Source organism: Entelurus aequoreus, linkage group LG03, assembly GCF_033978785.1.
Source record: "Entelurus aequoreus isolate RoL-2023_Sb linkage group LG03, RoL_Eaeq_v1.1, whole genome shotgun sequence".
Lineage (NCBI taxonomy): Eukaryota > Metazoa > Chordata > Actinopteri > Syngnathiformes > Syngnathidae > Entelurus > Entelurus aequoreus.
In genome coordinates, this window is record NC_084733.1 from 38449793 (window position 1) to 38468215 (window position 18423).

Consider the following 18423-nt stretch of genomic DNA (forward strand, 5'->3'; position numbering starts at 1 on the left):
TTTTATTGGTTAATTATGTGACTCTGTCCGCGGTTAAGTTAACACAGAAATCATATGCCTTACTTTTTTGTTGAGTGCAGTGATGAATGATGAGGCATATTAGCCGTGTGACAAATAAAAAGTAGCAACCATGGTGACATCCCAAACTTCTAGTAGTCGTGGTGTTTTTTAACTCATTTGCTTCTCATCTGTTTCACCATCACAAGCTCCGGAATTTGTATGCACGTTGCGCGGCCCATTAGTTGTTGTTTTTTGACTATTATGTTTTCATAATTGTGAGACGCCATGATCAAAATCGAAATGAAATTTAAATTAATTGTCCAGCCATACTCGGCCCCATTCAAAACAAACTCCGACGGAACTTTACATAAAACTGAGGTAATTAGTTAGTATTGCAGCTTTATCGTCGGCGCACATCAAGTATCAAATAACATCTTCAAGCGAAACTTGAACATGAGGATGTTGCGAGCATGAATGCTACATGGACAGCAAACAGAGGACAACAAACTATGCTGGCTGAGTTTATTTGTATTTACCACAGATAAATTAAACAATGTATTTTCGAAATGGACAGCCACAGTACTTGACACTAAACATCTGTGAGGACCAAGTGCTGCATGATGTCGTTCATGTTGCCAACTAATGTCGTACAAACTGGAGGTAGTTTGTACAAAATAGAGATCAGCGCTGTCATCTGAAAAAGAATGTAAGCAGTTTGTGTAATCGAGGTTTTGTAATTATATGAAACCCAGCAGAAAAGACAGACCGTAACGAGGGAATCGAGAGGCAAGTTTGACGTATTGACAATTGTCGCGTCTCTCGTCAACACACTTTTCTCTTTCTCACACACGCACACTTCCGGCTTCACAATAATAGCGCGACACGTCACATTCAGTCCAACATTGCCAACAAAATTAAAATGGCTTACATTTGTTTAAACAACTGGTTAAACTAAAGAGTAAATGCAGATGTAAATGTTGCACCATGTAAAGTTGTTTATGGATGTCTTTATTACATTATCTATTAAAATACTGTACATCTGTATAAGGCTGAAACGACGCGTCGACATGGTCGATGTCATCGGTTACGTAAATACGTCGACGCCGTTTTTGTGCGTCGACGCGTCGCATATTTACGTCACACTACCGTCATGGCGGAGCGCAAAGCAGACTATGCGAGCGGTGCGAGCGAGGGGGAAAAAGCACGCCAAAAGTCGTCCAAAGTGTGAGAGTATTTCAATACACGGCCTAATGTTGTTGTATGCACGCTGTGTCGAGCGGAAATGGCCTATCATAGCAGCACAATGGCTATGAACGAACATTTGAAAAGAAAACCATCAACCATCAACTAGTCAATCGTCCGCGTGAGCATACGTTGTCATCATTACACAAAAACATGAATGTGTCATTTGGATCTGCTAGGGGTGTAACGGTACGTGTTTTGTATTGAACCGTTGCGGTACGGGGGTGTACCGAACGAGTTTCTAAGCTAAAGCTAAAGTCTTAACAAGCCGCTTTGCTCCTTCTGCCTCTGTCTCAGCACGCAGCATTGTCCCACCCACACAACCATCTGATTGGTACACAGAAAGCATTACCAGCCAATCAGCAGTGCGTATTCAGAGCATTAGCAGCCAATCAGCAGTGCGTATTCAGAGCGCATGTAGTCAGCGCTTCAGCGTCGAGCAGATAGGTGTTTAGCAGGTGAGCATCAGGCAGCGGACTCCCCCCAAATGATAATAAACACCTCCCAGTCAACTACTAGTAACATCACTATGAGCCCGTTGACCTTCTAAGTAACTTAAACTGGAGCTCAGCTCACTCGCAGTCCTGGCTTGAGGTGAAGGCTAATTACCTCTCAGTTCCAGCCACATCGACCCCTTCTGAGCGCCTATTTTTAGCTGCTGCGAATATTGTAAACAAGAAAAGAACCAGAGCATGTAGACATGCTAACCTTTCTTCATTACAACTGTTAGTCACTCACTGGACTGAGTAGAATTGGTTATTGTGTACTGTGTTGGACTGGATGTTTATTTTGCACATTTTAAAAGCAATACTTAATGTTTACAGTGCTCCAGAATATTTAGATTGACACTTTTTTGTATTGGATGTTTATCTTTATTTTTGCACATTTTAGCAAATAAGCAATACTTTCACTTTTGTTGAAATGTTTACACTGTTGTTACAGAATATTTCGTGTTGCACTTTTTTGTATTGGATGTTTATCTTTATTTTTGCACATTTTAGCAAAAAAGCAATACTTTTACTTTTGAAATGCTTATACTATTGCAGAATATTAAGATTTGCACTGGATGTTTACTTTTATATTGCACATTAAAAAGCAAATAAGCTACTTTTAATTTTGTTAAATGTTAAAAGTTTTAAATGTTTACATTGTTACAGAATATTTTGTCATGTTGTTGTTAATGTTGACTGAGTGGCCATAATTTTTTTTTTTGTAAATAAAAGCCATGCCTTTTGAAAAAACTGACCTACATTTATTTTTTCATCTTCATTTTAAATAAAAATAATAATCGGTAAGAGGAAAAATAATCTATAGATTAATCGAAAAAAATAATATATAGATTAACCGATTAATCGAAAAAAATAATTTATAGATTAATCGATAGAAAAATAATCGTTAGCTGCAGCCTTACATCTGCACCTCGTTTGCTACATTATCTCAGAGACTTTCAAAATGTGTACCTAATTCTTACTATAGTTACTGTCACCGAATTGTAAGCAAGTCAATGACTTGCAGTTCAGTAAAACTTTAAAGTGTTCCCCTATGACATTCTGACTACAAAATCGCAATTGTATCCAAATATTGGGGTATTTTCTGAAGCGCATTTTATTCAAGCAGGCCAAGTTCAAGAATGTGATTCATCTGATTAAAAACATTTTTTATCACTTGACTGTCCTAATTTTTATAAATGTAGAGTTTGTAAATTCATTATCACGATTTCGTCTCATGATTAGTAATAGAGATTGACCGACATGTTTTTTTTCAGTGCCATTAAAAATTATTAGTACTGCAGGAGGTTGATAATCAATATTTGGAGCCGATAGTCATGTACAGTAAAAGTGACATATTGGTGTCAAAATTTAGAATAATGATATTACAAACTTTAACTCTTAACTTTTTTTAAATGCATGAAATATGTCTGTTAAAAAAAACAAGTTAATAAAAACAAACAAAAAGAGCAGGGAGTTCCTTGGCACAATAGCATCTCTTATTCAGTAAATGTGAATAAATAAATACAGTATCTCCCTGAAGTTTTGCATCCCTGAAATCAATCAATCAATCAAAGTTTACTTATATAGCCCTAAATCATGAGTGTCTCAAAGGGCTGCACAAGCCACAACGACATCCTCGTCTCAGATCCCACATCGGGGCAATAAAGTACTCAACCCAATGGGATGACAATGAGAAACCTTGGAGGGGACCGCAGATGTGGGGATCCATCCTTTTCGTGTGTCCCTGCAATAAAACTAGACTGTATTTTTAGTTTGAGTTCTTAGTTTGAGTCCTCTAACAGATTGTTTCCATATCGATAATTTCAGCAGCTTTGTTTTCAAGTGATTCACAGACACGTTAAGTACTACGAGTTAGCAGAGCTGACGCTTACCGGTATGTTATTTTGATATGTAGAGGGCTAGGATGTGTATTACAATTTCATGAGAGTTTTCTGATTTTACGTGTGTACCCACCGCAGTGACTACACTTACTTCGCCCTGAGTTTGGTGAGCCTGCAAAAACCTCGGCTTCAACACAAAATACCCCGGCTTCTGATTGGCTCTGCCGCTTAGTCGTGCGTGGTTTGCATAACCAATCACATGGCACCGTGGGCGGGACAATGCTGCAGACAGAAAAAGGCGCGATTACATCTAGACGCTTGTTTGATAATTGTTACATTTAAAATCCAATCCCCTTTATTCATGTAGCACTAATAACAACAAAACTGTCTCCAGTGTGCTGCACATAAAAAAGAAACAATAAAAGTAATCAAATTAAAACCATTTAAAATGAAACAAGTAATCAATAAACAAACAATTAATAATAAAACACCTCAATAAAATAGAATAAAACAAAACAATAAAATATAATAAAACAATAAAATGCATGACAGTAATGGTGGTAATAAAGGGTAAATATGACTAATTATTATCAACAATGGATGGATAGATGGAAGATATCCATCGAGAGGAGCCAGATGAGGTGGTTCGGGCATCTGGTCAGGATGCCACCCGGACGACTCGCTAGGGAGGAGTTTAGGGCACGTCAGACCGGTAGGAGGCCACGGGGAAGACCCAGGACACGTTGGGAAGACTATGTCTCCCGGCTGGCCTGGGAACGCCTCGGGATCCCCCGGGAAGAGCTGGACAAAGTAGTTGGGGAGAGGAAAGTCTGGGCTTCCTTGCTTAGGCTGCTGCCCCCGCGACCCAACCTCAGATAAGCGGAAGAAGATGGATGGATGGATAGATGGAAGAAGAAAAAAATAAAAACAAAAAACACTACAGATAAAAATAAAAAAGGCTGATGCCGAGATATGTCAATTCGGCCGGTAATCAGTCGCTCTCTCATTAGCAGAAATTACTGTTGGCCCTAATGAAGAACCCTTTGTACATTATTAACCAAATATAATAATTATGAGATATTTGTAGATGAATAAGCATCAGCCTGTAGAGTAAGTAGAAGGAGCATCAGGGAAAGCTGTATAGGTTGAAAATATATGCATGATGATGTTTCATGGACAGTTCTTGGGTGACCTGAGAGGTGTTGTATGGATGTGGCACACAACAGTCAATTGTAACACTATTGTTGTTTTAAGGGTGTCCCAATCATGTGTTTCACTACTGGCTACTTCTGACCATTTGAATTAAATTGTAAAATTAATTCAAAGATTTATTTCAAATGTCAAATGGATTTCAATAAATCCATCTGACATTTTTCAGTGGCTATAGTGTGTATGTGTGTGAATTGGCAAACTGATCTTGAGCCATTCTAAATTATCCAGCTTACTGCTAGTGCATCCATACTACTTGCTTTAATTAGAACATCCAGTTCTCCAACTATTTGGTTTGTGAAAACCAGTTCAGCAACTCCCCTTGTAAGTTTGTCACAAAATGTTTGTTACTATATGCTTAACTGTGTGCTTGCGTTTTTGCCTTGCTCTCAGGGTCATTTGTGTCATCATGAGTCGACCTGCGTCTGACTCTAAGCTTTTAAAGACCTTTCACATTGCAAAGTCTAAACACTCAGCCATTCACCGGTTTATGTTTATCGCGATCTTATAGAAAGCTTACTGTAGAATGTGATGGTCAAAATCATCAATCTTTTATCATGTTTTACTTTATCTTCTATCATTTAAAAATAAGGTTTTGCCATTTATCATGTTTTTGCACTGACATTTAGCGATCAGAGCCTACTCCCATGATTTTGCTTGTTCGCGACCCCTATGGTTTTCCTCTGAGTCAGCGTTTTGTCTTTTCATGAAATTTAACCCTTTTTATATGCTATTCACATCTTCCCTGGGAAACTGAAGGTTGTCACTTTGTTCATAGTATCATTAACCTCATCTTTCAAACATTCCTAATTCAGTTTAGGGCTTCAGCTATGGATTATTTTAGTGATTGAGTAATCTATCAATCAATTATTATAGGGAAAATAGCGATATTTGACTTTTCTAAATCATCTTTTTTTTTTTACATTCACAACACTTCCTTGTGGTCTATGTAACATGTAATAGTGGGGCTTTGGTCAACATTTTGCTTAGATTTTGTTTTATAGACCAGTGGTCCCCAACCACCAGGCCATGGCCCGGTACCGGTCCGTGGATCGATTGGCCGCACAAGAAAAAAAAAAAAAAAAAAACTTTTTTTTTATTTTTTATTAAATCAACATAAAAAACACAAGATACACTTACAATTAGTGCACCAACCCAAAAAACCTCCCTCCTCCATTTACACTCATTCACACACAAGGGTTGTTTCTTTTTATTATTAATATTTCTGGTTCCTACATTATAAATCAATATAGATCAATACAGGGCAGCACGGTGGAAGAGGGGTTAGTGCGTCTGCCTCACAATACGAAGGTCCTGAGTAGTAGTGAGTTCAATCCCAGCCTCGGGATCTTTCTGTGTGGAGTTTGCATGTCCTCCCCGTGACTGCGTGGGTTCCCTCCGGGTACTCCGGCTTCCTCCCACCTCCAAAGACATGCACCTGGGGATAGGTTGATTGGCAACACTAAATTTGCCCTAGTGTGTGAATGTGAGTGTGAATGTTGTCTTTCTATCTGTGTTGGCCCTGCAATGAGGTGGCGACTTGTCCAGGGTGTACCCCGCCTTCCGCCCGAATGCAGCTGAGATAGGCTCCAGCACCCCCCGTGACCCTGAAGGGAATAAGCGGTAGAAAATGGATGGATGGATATAGATCAATACAGTCTGCAGGGATACAGTCTGTAAGCACGCATGATTGTATTTTTTTAAGGCCAAAAAAAAAAAAAACATACCCCCCATCCCCCTCCGCGGGACAAATTTTTAAGCGTTGACCGGTCCGCAGTTACAAAAAGGTTGGGGACCACTGTTATAGACCATCTTCAAGCCACTGTCTGTCCAGGATGCGCTGTTTGTTGATGGTTTTGTTTACGTGTTGAAGCACTCCTCCACAAGCCCCCTTCGACTGCGTCCCCACCCCAACAGCCATGTCGTAGTTTTTAGCGCTTTCATGTCGAGTCTACTGACCGATAAATGTCAGAACTATACGCTGCATTTTATCAGAAGTGGCAACAGCAGAGGATTTATTGCCTGCAGCCACAACAAGAGGATGAAAGAAACGGAGGAACTTATTGACAACTTTGGACTACAAGTAGTCTCGATATTTGTCCCACGGATTTAATTTAATTTTTTGTCATGAAAAAATACAATTGTGTGCTCATCCAAAAGTGCAGATTCCAACCATTGAAATACTTTGTATAGTTCAAGACTTATGGTCATTAGAAAACATGACTGCACATCATAATGGCAGCTACACTTTCCATCTTAAAGATCTAAAAAAATTATTTGGGAATGTCCGACGGGCCAGATTGAAAAGCTTAGCGGGCCGCGTGTGGCCCCCGGGCCTTAATTTGCCCAGGTCTGATCTATATTGATATATAATGTAGAAACCAGAAATATTAATAACCGAAAGAAACAACCCTTTTGTGCGAATGAGGGAGGGAGGTTTTTTGGGTTGGTGCACTAATTGTCAGTGTATCTCGTGTTTTTTATGTTGATTTAATAAAAATAAAAATGTATTTTTTTTTTTTTTTTTTTTTTTTTTGTGCGGCCCGGTACCAATCAATCCACGGACCGGTACCGGGCCACGGACCGGTGGTTGGGGACCACTGATTTAGAGAATGTTTTAAAGAAGGCAAGATTGTTTTATAAATATCAGCACCATACCTCCATGGTTTGATTTCAAATTTTCGGGACTTATTGGGTTCCCAAATACACAAAAACAGGTACCAACAGGTAAGAAAAGTTGGTTTTGCATAATACGACCCCTTTACCATAAGAGCATCAATATGAAGTGTATAAAAATGAGTGAGATAAAACTAAGTTTTAAAGTATTTTAAAAAATAAACAGTGTAGCCTAAAACCATGTAGTAAATGAAGAACCAAATTAAACAGAAAGGCTCTCTGATTAAGAATTAGAACAACAGAGTCAGTGAGTGAGTTTGTTTTTAAATAACAAGTCACTTTTGTAGTGCAAAGGCAGGAAATATATGATACATTTCGTCTTTTCTGACTCCTAAATGTTGTTGCAATGTTAGATCATCTTGTTAAACAATGCCAGAGCATCACAACATAAGGTTCATGCATTTTGGCATGAGCTTGCACAAAGTTTTAGATGCCTCTCTGTTCAGAGTTTTGCAGTCTGGCTATAGGCCTTTTTTCACCAAAAGTTTGGGAACTTTAAGTTCCTGAAACCTTTAGTTTTTTTAGTTTTTGGGGTTTAGCCTTTACAGTATTTGCTTCACAAGTTAAAAACCAGACTAATTGACATCGAATCAACATCAACGTTTTTATTACTTCGATAATGTAACCGCCAGAGGTGGCATTTTTTTTTGTTTCTTCACCGGCATTTTATTTTAGCTAAGTACCGTGTGACTTCTTGAAGGGTGGACTAGCAAAGTAAGATTTTCATTGTACGGCAAACTGTCTGTTTAACTGTGCGTATGACAATAAACAATCTTGAATCTTGAATGTTGAATTTGAATGAGACATGTTCGCCAATCAGAATTGTTGAGCCTTGCGTTTTTTCTTCCTCGCTTCAAACAGAGAGGAAAAGGTCTCACTCTCACTCAAACACCTGAGCGTGTTTATTCAACTGTAGAATTAAACACAGTGAGCCCTCTTTTCAGTCATCCACAATCTTTGTCTCGGTGGGCTGAGACCGAGACCGCCAGCTTTACACACACAGGAAGCACGTACAGAGAGCCTTGCGACTCGCTAGTGAGAAGTTCTGCAAAGTAACAAAAATTAAGAGGGAAAAAAATATGATTACAAAGCCAAATGTCCCTTTGCGGGAATTTTTCAGCTTCAAATCGGATAGGCAATATAAACCCATCAACACGGACAACCGAGCGAAAATTAAGTGATCACGTGATAGCAACAAACAAAAAGACAGCGTCTAACCTAGTTTTTTCATCTGTGAAAAAATACACTTTAAGATGTTCAATAATCCTTTAATTAAATGTTTTACATACAGAATTGAGAGTACATTTTTTGTTTATTTAGGATAACAAAGTTATTTAACTTCCAATTACAATACAGCGGAACCTTAATTGTAATAGTAATTGCTCAACAATCTCTTTTTTTATCTAAACAACACAACATTACAGCAAGCTTAAATGTCAACATACAGACACAAACAAAAGTCTTGTTGGTGCACTCCAAAACCTTAAACACCATGTTGCTACAATAAAAAACAAAAAAAGGAAAATAATTTTACCTTGCGTCTGCGAATATGTGTGCCATTCTTGAACACTGTAGGAAACAAGCAGTGGCTTCACGTTGTCACCTCTAGTGTTAGCACATACTATCAGTGTGAGGTGATCCTTCATCGGCTTGTGTCCCGGTAGTGCCTTCTCTTCCGCTGTAATAAAGGTTCGGTGCTACATCTTTTTCGGTCTCATCACAATTAAAGACTTGCTGTGGAACAAAGCCCCCTTCAGTGATAAAATCCTCAATTGAAGGTGCCACAAGCTAAAGGCTAACTAGCTAAAACACTAGCTCAAACTATACAGTGAGACTACGAGAGTTTGGATACATTTAAAGCGTTTCTGATCACACAAAGTGATCTCTAAGACAGGCTGGCACAGCTCTGACCAGCGCAAGATATGACAAATTTGGAAATAAACACGTCAGAGGTGCCGCTTGCTTTCAAAGCCCTTAGAAATGGCCGCAACCATGTGTACAGGATGCAGGGACTGCGCTACACCGGGGTTAGGTGGAGCGTTAGACCCATTATACATCTGTTTAACCCCCCCATCTCAGTATTTTAGGGCCCTATTATGCAAAACCAACGTTTCTTACCTATTGGTACCTGCTGTTGTGTATTTGGGATCTGCATAAGTCCCAAAAATTTAAAATCAAACCGTGGAGGTATTGTGGAGATATTTATGACATTCTTGCCTTCCTTCATACTTCGGCCAAACAACTCGTTTAGAATGTGCATCAAACGTTTTGCGCTGTTTGTAATTTTCTATATTCTCAATCAAACATCAAAGGTTTGGTCTTACCACTGCTATCTCGAGTCATTTATTTAAATGGATCCATTCAACCTGCAGTCCACACTTATTTCCTATGTGTGACTGCCATATACTGGTCACACTTGTCATCACACCATATAAAACTGGTTCGAAGTCATCACAACTATAAGTAATTCATACACAAGGCGCATCGGGTTATAGGGCGTACTGTAATTTTTTGAAAAAATGAAAGTATTTTAAGTGTGCCTTTATAGTCTTAAAAATACGGTATGCTTTTTTCTAACAAATCGATGAATCGGCCAAATTAAAAACGTATTTTATTATACAGTTGGTTCTTTATTTAGTATTTTTTCTTTTCACCAGGGAATTCACCTTATAATAACTGAAGTACTTCGCCTTATGTTACCTAATGTAAGTGTAATGTGTCTCAGGCAGTATATTAAGAGTCGAAAATTCATCAAACATTTAACAGCATTGTAGCTACGTACTGCACCATCTTTCTTTAAATTGGGTAATTCCATTTTTTGGGCACACTTACACTAGGCAATTTGTACTTTGGTTGGGTACACTTGACACCTGAAGTCTGCTTTGTTGGATGATCTGTGCTTCAAGCACAGTGCACTTCCCTGGCCCCAGTTTGGTAGAAAAAAGTTAAGCCAGAACTTGCCGCAGTTGCTCATAAGGAAGCACTTGCAGCACAAAACCTGGACATGTACAAATAATGAGATCAATAATTTTGCACGTAAATAATAACCTCAACCTTGCACAATATAAAGAGCTTGATTCAAAATAATTCACAGAGTCAGAAAAGTTATAGTAATACACCTGCCAAACCCTAAATAAGTTCAGTATAGCATGAGATAGGGGTAATAGAACGAAGTAATGTAAATGTTTTTTTTGTTTTTTTTTACTGATGTACACATTTCATGTTGCTTTGGAATTAAACAGATCTTCAAGGAGATGTACAGTAATACTTGCCTTCCTGTGTGTAAGCAGTGGTTAGAACGATAAAGATCTGGAGTTTAATGTGCCGTACCATTAATTCAGTTTATCGGCTGTGCCACTAGATACCATCACCATTTTCACAGGGAGGATGTTAGGGAGGTAATTTAAGCCTAGACAATTAACACAAAGTGATATTTTAGAATGTTGTAAATGCACTTAGCTCTTTCTATTTTGATTGTCTTCAGATAGTCTCAGATGCTGCTGACCAAGGGGTCACTATAACTGGCAACAAGACTTTCAACAACTGGAACTGGCCCAACGCTGTCATCTTTGCCGCCACTGTCATAACTACTATAGGTAAGTACTAGGCCTGGGAATGTCATGCTACCTTACAATACAATACGACATACAAGGCTCACAATAACAATTATATCTAGATATGGCGATACAGTGATTTTTGATATATTGTTTCTAATACCCTACAATAAAGCAGTGTATTTTTATGGTCGAACAAAAAGAAACAAAAATGTATACTTTTTACTTTGCAGCATTATTTAACAAGATTACAATCTGCAGTAGTTCAAACTAAAGATCTAACCGTACGATATTATCATGGTATTAAGGCCACGATACGATATCATTGTGGTATATCCAAAAATTTTTTTAAATGAAGTGACAGGAATGTTTCGGATTAAACACTTACTATAATTGAAGACAATAGGGTGTTTTGGGCTTCAAAACTAACTAACTTTAAACAGGGAGGCGCCGCGCTGCAATTTCTGCTTTAAAACACGCTTAGCCAAATGTGCCAATTAGTATTACCACTGTTGCTTCAAACTTAGGTAAACTTTTGAATAATAAGCATTCAGATGTGCACTAGGAGTTATAAAGAGTGACAGGTAACAATGTAATTGTTACACCTGTCCTGCTGTTCGGCTCCGGTGCAGACCGTAGTTAAGGATCACATGGCAGACGTTCCTCCCAGGGTCGATGTTTTCGTCGGGGGTAACACTGTTCACTTTACCTGGAAAATGGTCCGCTAAGCTCCGCTTTTAGGTCAGAATGATGAGGCCAACGAGTCGTGACAATCTGGTTACTTTATTAATAGTTTTGCAGGTCACATCCTTCTACTGCGCAGTGCAAGCGCTCCTTCTCTCTCTCTTTACTTGCCCACTCACTCACTGACGTCACTCAGACAACACTTTGCCATTCTCGCAAACACATACGATACTCTCATAAGTTAACCAGCTCCCCTGCTGTGCACATGTAGCTATGTAGCTGCTCACACAGCTGCTTGGCTTGATGCCAAATATTAGCGGAGTTAAAACTGCCCATTGATTGATTGATTGAAGCTTTTATTAGTAGATTGTACAGTCCAGTACATATTCCGTACAATTGACCACTAAATGGTAACACCCGAATAAGTTTTTCAACTTGTTTAAGTCGGGCATACTTGCCAACCCTCCCGGTTTTACCGGGAAACTCCCGGAATTCAGCGCCTCTCCCGATAAACTCCCGGAATTCAGCCGAAGCTGGAGGCCACGCCCCCTCCAGCTCAATGCGGACCTGAGTGGGGACAGCGGCGACAGTCTGTTTTCACGTCCGCTTTCCCACAATATAAACAGCGTGCCTGCCCAATCACGTTATAACTGTAGAATGATCGAGGGCGAGTTCTTGGTTTCTTATGTGGGTTTATTGTTAGGCAGTTTCATTAACGTCCTCCCAGCGCGGTAACAACACACAACAACAGCAGTCACGTTTTCGTCTACCGTAAAGCAGTTCGACTGCCGTAAACAGCAATGTTGTGACACTCTTAAACAGGACAATACTGCCATCTACTGGATAGCCTCCGGAACGCTGAAATTCAAGTATTTCTTTTATTTATATGTATAATAAAATAAATATATATATATATATATATATATATATATATATATATATATATATATATATATATATATATATATATATATATATATATATATATATATAGCTAGAATTCACTGAAAGTCAAGTATTTCATACATATATATATATATATATATATATGAAATATATATGAAATACTCTAGTTGCTGAATGCTAGCTGTAAATATACGCCTCCCCTCTTAACCACGCCCCCCGCCCCCAGCCACACCCCCGCCCCCACCCCTGACCACGCCCCACCCCACCCCTCACCCTCCACCTCCCGGAATCGGAGGTCTCAAGGTTGGCAAGTATGAAGTCGGGGTCCACGTAAATCAATTCATGGTAATCAATCAATCCATGTCAGCTAATGCAAGTGAAATAATTGAATTTTGTAACAAATTCCAACAATTTGTGTTTTATCTTTAACAAATGGGTTTTACCTGCTACATGGCTTATCTGTGTACATTAATCCATAATTTTGTTTTTACTTACTTACTTGTTCTTACTATCCATCCATCCATCCATTTTTCTACCGCTTGTCCCTTTTCGGGTCGAGGGGTTTTTCTTAAAGCACAGACCATGTGGCAACTATAAATCATGAAGCATTTAATGTAATGTCAATGAAGCTTTTCATATTACTCTAACCTATTTCTTGATTATGGCAGGCTATATGTACCGGTACTATGGAAAATTGTAAATTGTTTTTTGAGTGCAACAGGAAAAACACAATGCGTTTAATGCCCCTTAATTTATAGTTTAACCTTGTAAAATTGTTATTTGAGTGCAATAGAAAATATATGTTTATTGTATTGTAAGATTTTCTGTTAAAATAATGGCAATATTGAAATTTTTTGTAGTTCCCTTTATTTGGAAAACTATCAAAAAGTATTGATATACATTTTGGTACCGGTACCAAATTATTTGTATCGGGTCCTGGATGACATGTAAAACGGTGACTCGTCTCACTTGGAAGGAACGATGAAAGAAGTTTAAAGCACCAAAAAAAACAATATGCCGCAAGAGCGCATCAATAATCAAAACATGAATTGCAATATTGTGATAAATGGCCATATCGATATTTTGTTTTAGTAAAGACTTTGAAAATGAATTGAAATTGTCTTGTTGAGGTAAATTGTTTAACTTTCATTCACTGTTCTCTTTAAGGTTATGGAAACATTGCCCCAAAAACTTCAACTGGACGTGTATTTTGTATCTTCTATGGGCTCTTTGGTGTGCCTCTGTGTCTTACCTGGATCAGCGAGCTCGGGAAGTTCTTTGGTGGACGAGCCAAGCACTTTGGCCAATATCTAACCAAGAAAGGATTTTCACTGGTAATTTGATATCGGCTTGTACATCTCCTGAACAAAAAGTCATCTGAACTGCTTTGTTCGCTCTATTCCAGAGAAAGGCTCAGTTTACCTGCACAGCTATTTTTCTTCTCTGGGGGTTGCTGATCCATTTAGTCCTTCCACCTTTTGTTTTCATGTCCCAGGAGGGTTGGACATATATTGAAGGCTTGTACTTTTCCTTTGTCACCTTGACGACGATTGGTTTTGGTGACTTGGTAGCAGGTAAGTTTCCACCTTTAAACTTACCTTACTAAACATAATCACTTCTTATGATAATCTCATAAATCCACTTTATGTACTTTTGACTTTGACTTTATCCTGCATGTTCTGTTAAAACTGTACTGTTTACTTTTACTGTAGACTTCCTATTGAGAGGGAAGTTATTCAGTTTCAATTACCCTTATTGATCAAGTTGGTTCTGCCGTCAGATAGCATTTGGCCCACCAGTGATTGGAATTGTGGGAATATGAGTCACTAGGCTGCGCATGCATTGCAATTTTGATTAAATCAATAATGCAATTTGATTAATCTGGATTGATTTTGACTGTCCTAACCGGTTAATTTTCCTGTTCTTTATCTGTCTAAAAATTAGTCACTTCGGTATGTTTTAAAATACTTGAATAATGATGAAAAATTCTTGTCATCGGACAGCAACAATAACCTACATTGTATTGTCTTGTCAGGTGTGGAACCCACCAAAGATTACCCAACGCTGTATCGTTACTTTGTGGAAGTGTGGATTTATCTTGGGCTGGCCTGGCTTTCCTTGTTCTTCAACTGGAAAGTACGAATGGTGGTCGAAGCCCACAAAGCACTGAAGAAACGACGCAAGCTACGCAAGCTATCTCTCGATGAGCTACGGCTTTACAAAGAGTCTCACAAGGCCGCACTTCGCCTGCCACCCACTCCTAAGGATGTCAACATCTTTGGATTCCTGTCTAAGAAGCAAGAAGGCTACAATGACCTAATCAAACAAATTGGCACAAAAAGTGATGAGCGAGACAATAGTAGCCCAGGGAATGCCAACAGCGATGCCAAAGACATGTCTAGATCTAAGAGCTGCAATGACACCCCTATGTTTAACGGCCACACGATTCTTAGTTTAGAGCGTTCACCACGGCACAAGAGGCGATACAGCTTCAGTGACCGTGTCACTGTTGCTTTCTCAAAGTCCAAGAACTACCTCCTGGGCTCTGACAGCGGTTTGCTGCTAACGGAGGATCATGTCGACAGGGATGCCGAACTTGACCAAGACCAAATATATGAGAACCAGCTTGACAAAGATGTGGACTTGGAGAATCCAGGATTGGGAGATTGTGGAAGAAGTAGTCGAAGGAGGTGGGATTCAAAAGACTACCATTCCCTTATGTTCCAAAATGCAAATATTACTTTCATCGATGAGGAAAACTTTCTGAGCAATCTGGAGGAGGAGGATAACGACGATTCCAAAGCGAAATTATCTATAACAACTTGTGATGAGAACATTGAAAGCAACTCCAAAGAGGAGCAGAGTTCAGTGTCAGACTTCTGTGTTTTTAGCAGCGATGTATCTGAACACAGCCACTCTTATGAGACACTTGTCGAGGAATATTCAAAGGAGAACAATACAGAACCTTGAAAGAACAAAGAACTGTGTCTTATGAACTGTGACGGTATTGAAGTTTTTCTAATGTGAACTGTTAAAAAAAAAAAAGATTGGACACCCCTTTGCGCTTTTGCGGTAGGAAAAGGATAAACCACCAAGCCAAATAATGTTTTCTTTTTCTTACAAATGGAAATCCAGAGTATTTGAGCTTCCTGTGATCCTGTTGCCATCAGCTCTATTTATGTAATGTCTGCCAAACGTCTTATTCATATCTCAATCATGATCAAATCGACTGTTTTCCTCTTCAACTTCTTTTCTGTGCGTTGTCCATTTAGAAAATTATGTTTATGTTTGAACATATTAGTTTTTACATACACCATATTGGTGTTTTTAGAGTATTTAAAAAGGTGGGCATAGCAGTAGTCTGTATAGTCAAAAGGGTTTATGTGTCTCTCATTGCACAATTCCGCCAAATGAGGACAGACAAAGTCCATTGTAGGGCAGGTTAAGTACTTTTTTTCCCAACCTAAGTTAAACTGTTGTCCAATGAGAACATTTTTCTTTCCGTTTCGTTCCTCAGTCCTTGATGAAAGGTGTCTATTCTGAGATTGCTTTTTGTTTTGACTGTGCACAACAGACTTGTGGCTGCACTAAGGTCATCAAGTCTGCACTGGTGACTTAAAAAAAACTTACAGCTAACCCAAGGTTAATTTTTAAAGGAAAAACAAACATTATGAGCTGAAAAGCATTGCTGGTTATTGGAAATAGCCACGCGAGGAAATCACAAAATATATTATTAGCAAATGTTTCCTTGTAAATCCCCCCCAAAACACTCTGAGAATATAGTCACTTTATTCCTGAAGTAAACACACACTGTATTATTGTATACATATATTATTATTATTGTATACAATTTTTATTGTATATATATATATATATATATATATATATATATATATATATATATATATATATATATATATATATATATATATATATATATATATATATTTATATATTGTTATCTGACCGCATCAAATACAATTTTTGTTGCTCTTTTTATTTTGGGAATATGATATGACATTTGATATTTACCTACCAAGGTACACTTTTTTCCCCACCCTGCCCCACTTCATTGCGTTGTATTTATCTTGTAAATATTGGCCAAAAGCCCATCAGGAGCCACAAACACACCTCTTCTGACGACATGGCCTTGCTACTATTTGCCTTTGGGGGCTTGCACTGACAGAAATGACTGTAGTAATGCAAATGACACCCAGCGAGGTTAACACGGAGCAGATCAATGATCTGGTGACGTGTGTGTGTGTGTGTGTTTCAGTCATGTGCCAAAGTCAGCAGAAATCTTCCTCTCTGTTCACGTTATTTGAAACAGTTTGAGGGAAGCAGTTAAGAATTCCTGTCCATGGCCTTTACTTGCTCTCCTCCTGCCTTTTGCACATGCCTTAGAAAACTTGAAACAGTGTTGCTGTGAACGCAAGTTATGAGATCCCAGTGCCATACAGCAGGGTTGTTGTCAATTTTGAAGTCTCAGAATCATTTCAAGTCAATGTAATGTAAATATTTGGTGATGTTTGAAGTTGTTGTGTCACATGGATCACCTTCTACCTTACACTGCCTTAAATTAGAGGAAACGATGTACTGCTCAACTTTATAGTAAATCACGTAAGTTGTAAAATCTTTTACTCAATGACCAAGGTGTGTAATATTTTAGGTTTTTTTCCCCCCGCTGACATTTCTGGGTCACATTTAATGTGCATTTCTCTGGTGGATTGTTATGCTTTCCTAGTGCTTGCCTACATATACTAAGATGATTTACTTCCTCAAGGTTAAACCCATTTCTACATTTTCCTTCGCTCCTTTGTGTAAGAACTCCACTGTGGCTATTTACCGGTATGTGTGGTTGACTTTTTTATGATTAAATTATTAATGTTTGTATATGATTGTATTCTCTGTGTAAAATAAACATTATTGAAACGTGGCTTGATGATTTAACTCCTAGTAAGAAGTAGTTATGCAAACATTTTTGTTGTCTAACAAAGTCTTGAGGTCTTCTCCTTGGACCATGTAGGCTTTTGCTGTTTCTTTCCTGTGTTTTACTGTGCAACTAATTTTTACTGTGGATCCCCTTTTGCAGGCAACATTCTTTACAAAGACCGAATGTGTGCTGTACTTTCATCCCCACAGATATATTATTAGCCTCTGTGCCGCCATTTCACGCATGAAGATGGATTGGATAAAAACCTAATACAATGAAATGACTGTCTTCAGTCTAAAAGGAAGCGTCACCTCAAGTATCGCAGCACATCTCATGACCATTTTGGTTTTGTAATCGAACTACTGTACCGTCATAGTTTAGCATTCATATTAGTTACGTCAAACGATACATTTTTAAAATCAGATACATTATCATTTTGATAAATTTCAATTGATTGTAGTTGACTTTTAACATATTTAAATCCAGTATTCCTTTTACAGAAAATACGCTGTAATAGTCATTGGTGGAAGTGGATACAAGGAACCCACAAACCCAATATTCAAATTATTGAAATCTATTGAACTGGTAAAGTACAATATTCTAAAAAATGTATAAAGGACAGAAACATTCAACCAAACAACATTGAAAACAGATTTGTAAAAATAAAAAAAATATTATAACCTAAAATATACTGACATTTAAAAAAAGATAAAATTTTAGAAAGTGACAATAGAAAGATACATCTCAGTCGAAGGTGTTAGTTTATGGAACAAACTTGACAGGGGATCTATTTCTGTATTTTAAAAAAAACTCAACTAAAAAGCATGAAAATGAAAAGATATAACTGAGTAAACTGATGTTTTTATTTATTTTTTGTTTATATTTGT

General features: G+C 38.1%; 1 protein-coding gene across 1 annotated transcript in view; it reads left to right on the forward strand.

Annotated features, from left to right (window-relative positions):
- The window catches only part of kcnk5a (potassium channel, subfamily K, member 5a), a 29101-nt gene extending 11562 nt beyond the window's left edge, over window positions 1-17539 (forward strand). The window contains exons 2-5 of the mRNA XM_062040489.1: window positions 10944-11055; window positions 13771-13937; window positions 14009-14177; window positions 14639-17539. Of these exons, the coding sequence (XP_061896473.1) occupies window positions 10944-11055; window positions 13771-13937; window positions 14009-14177; window positions 14639-15573 (1383 nt within the window). The 3' untranslated portion in view covers window positions 15574-17539. The remainder of the gene's footprint in view (window positions 1-10943; window positions 11056-13770; window positions 13938-14008; window positions 14178-14638) is intronic.
- The last annotated feature ends 884 nt before the right edge of the window (window positions 17540-18423 follow it).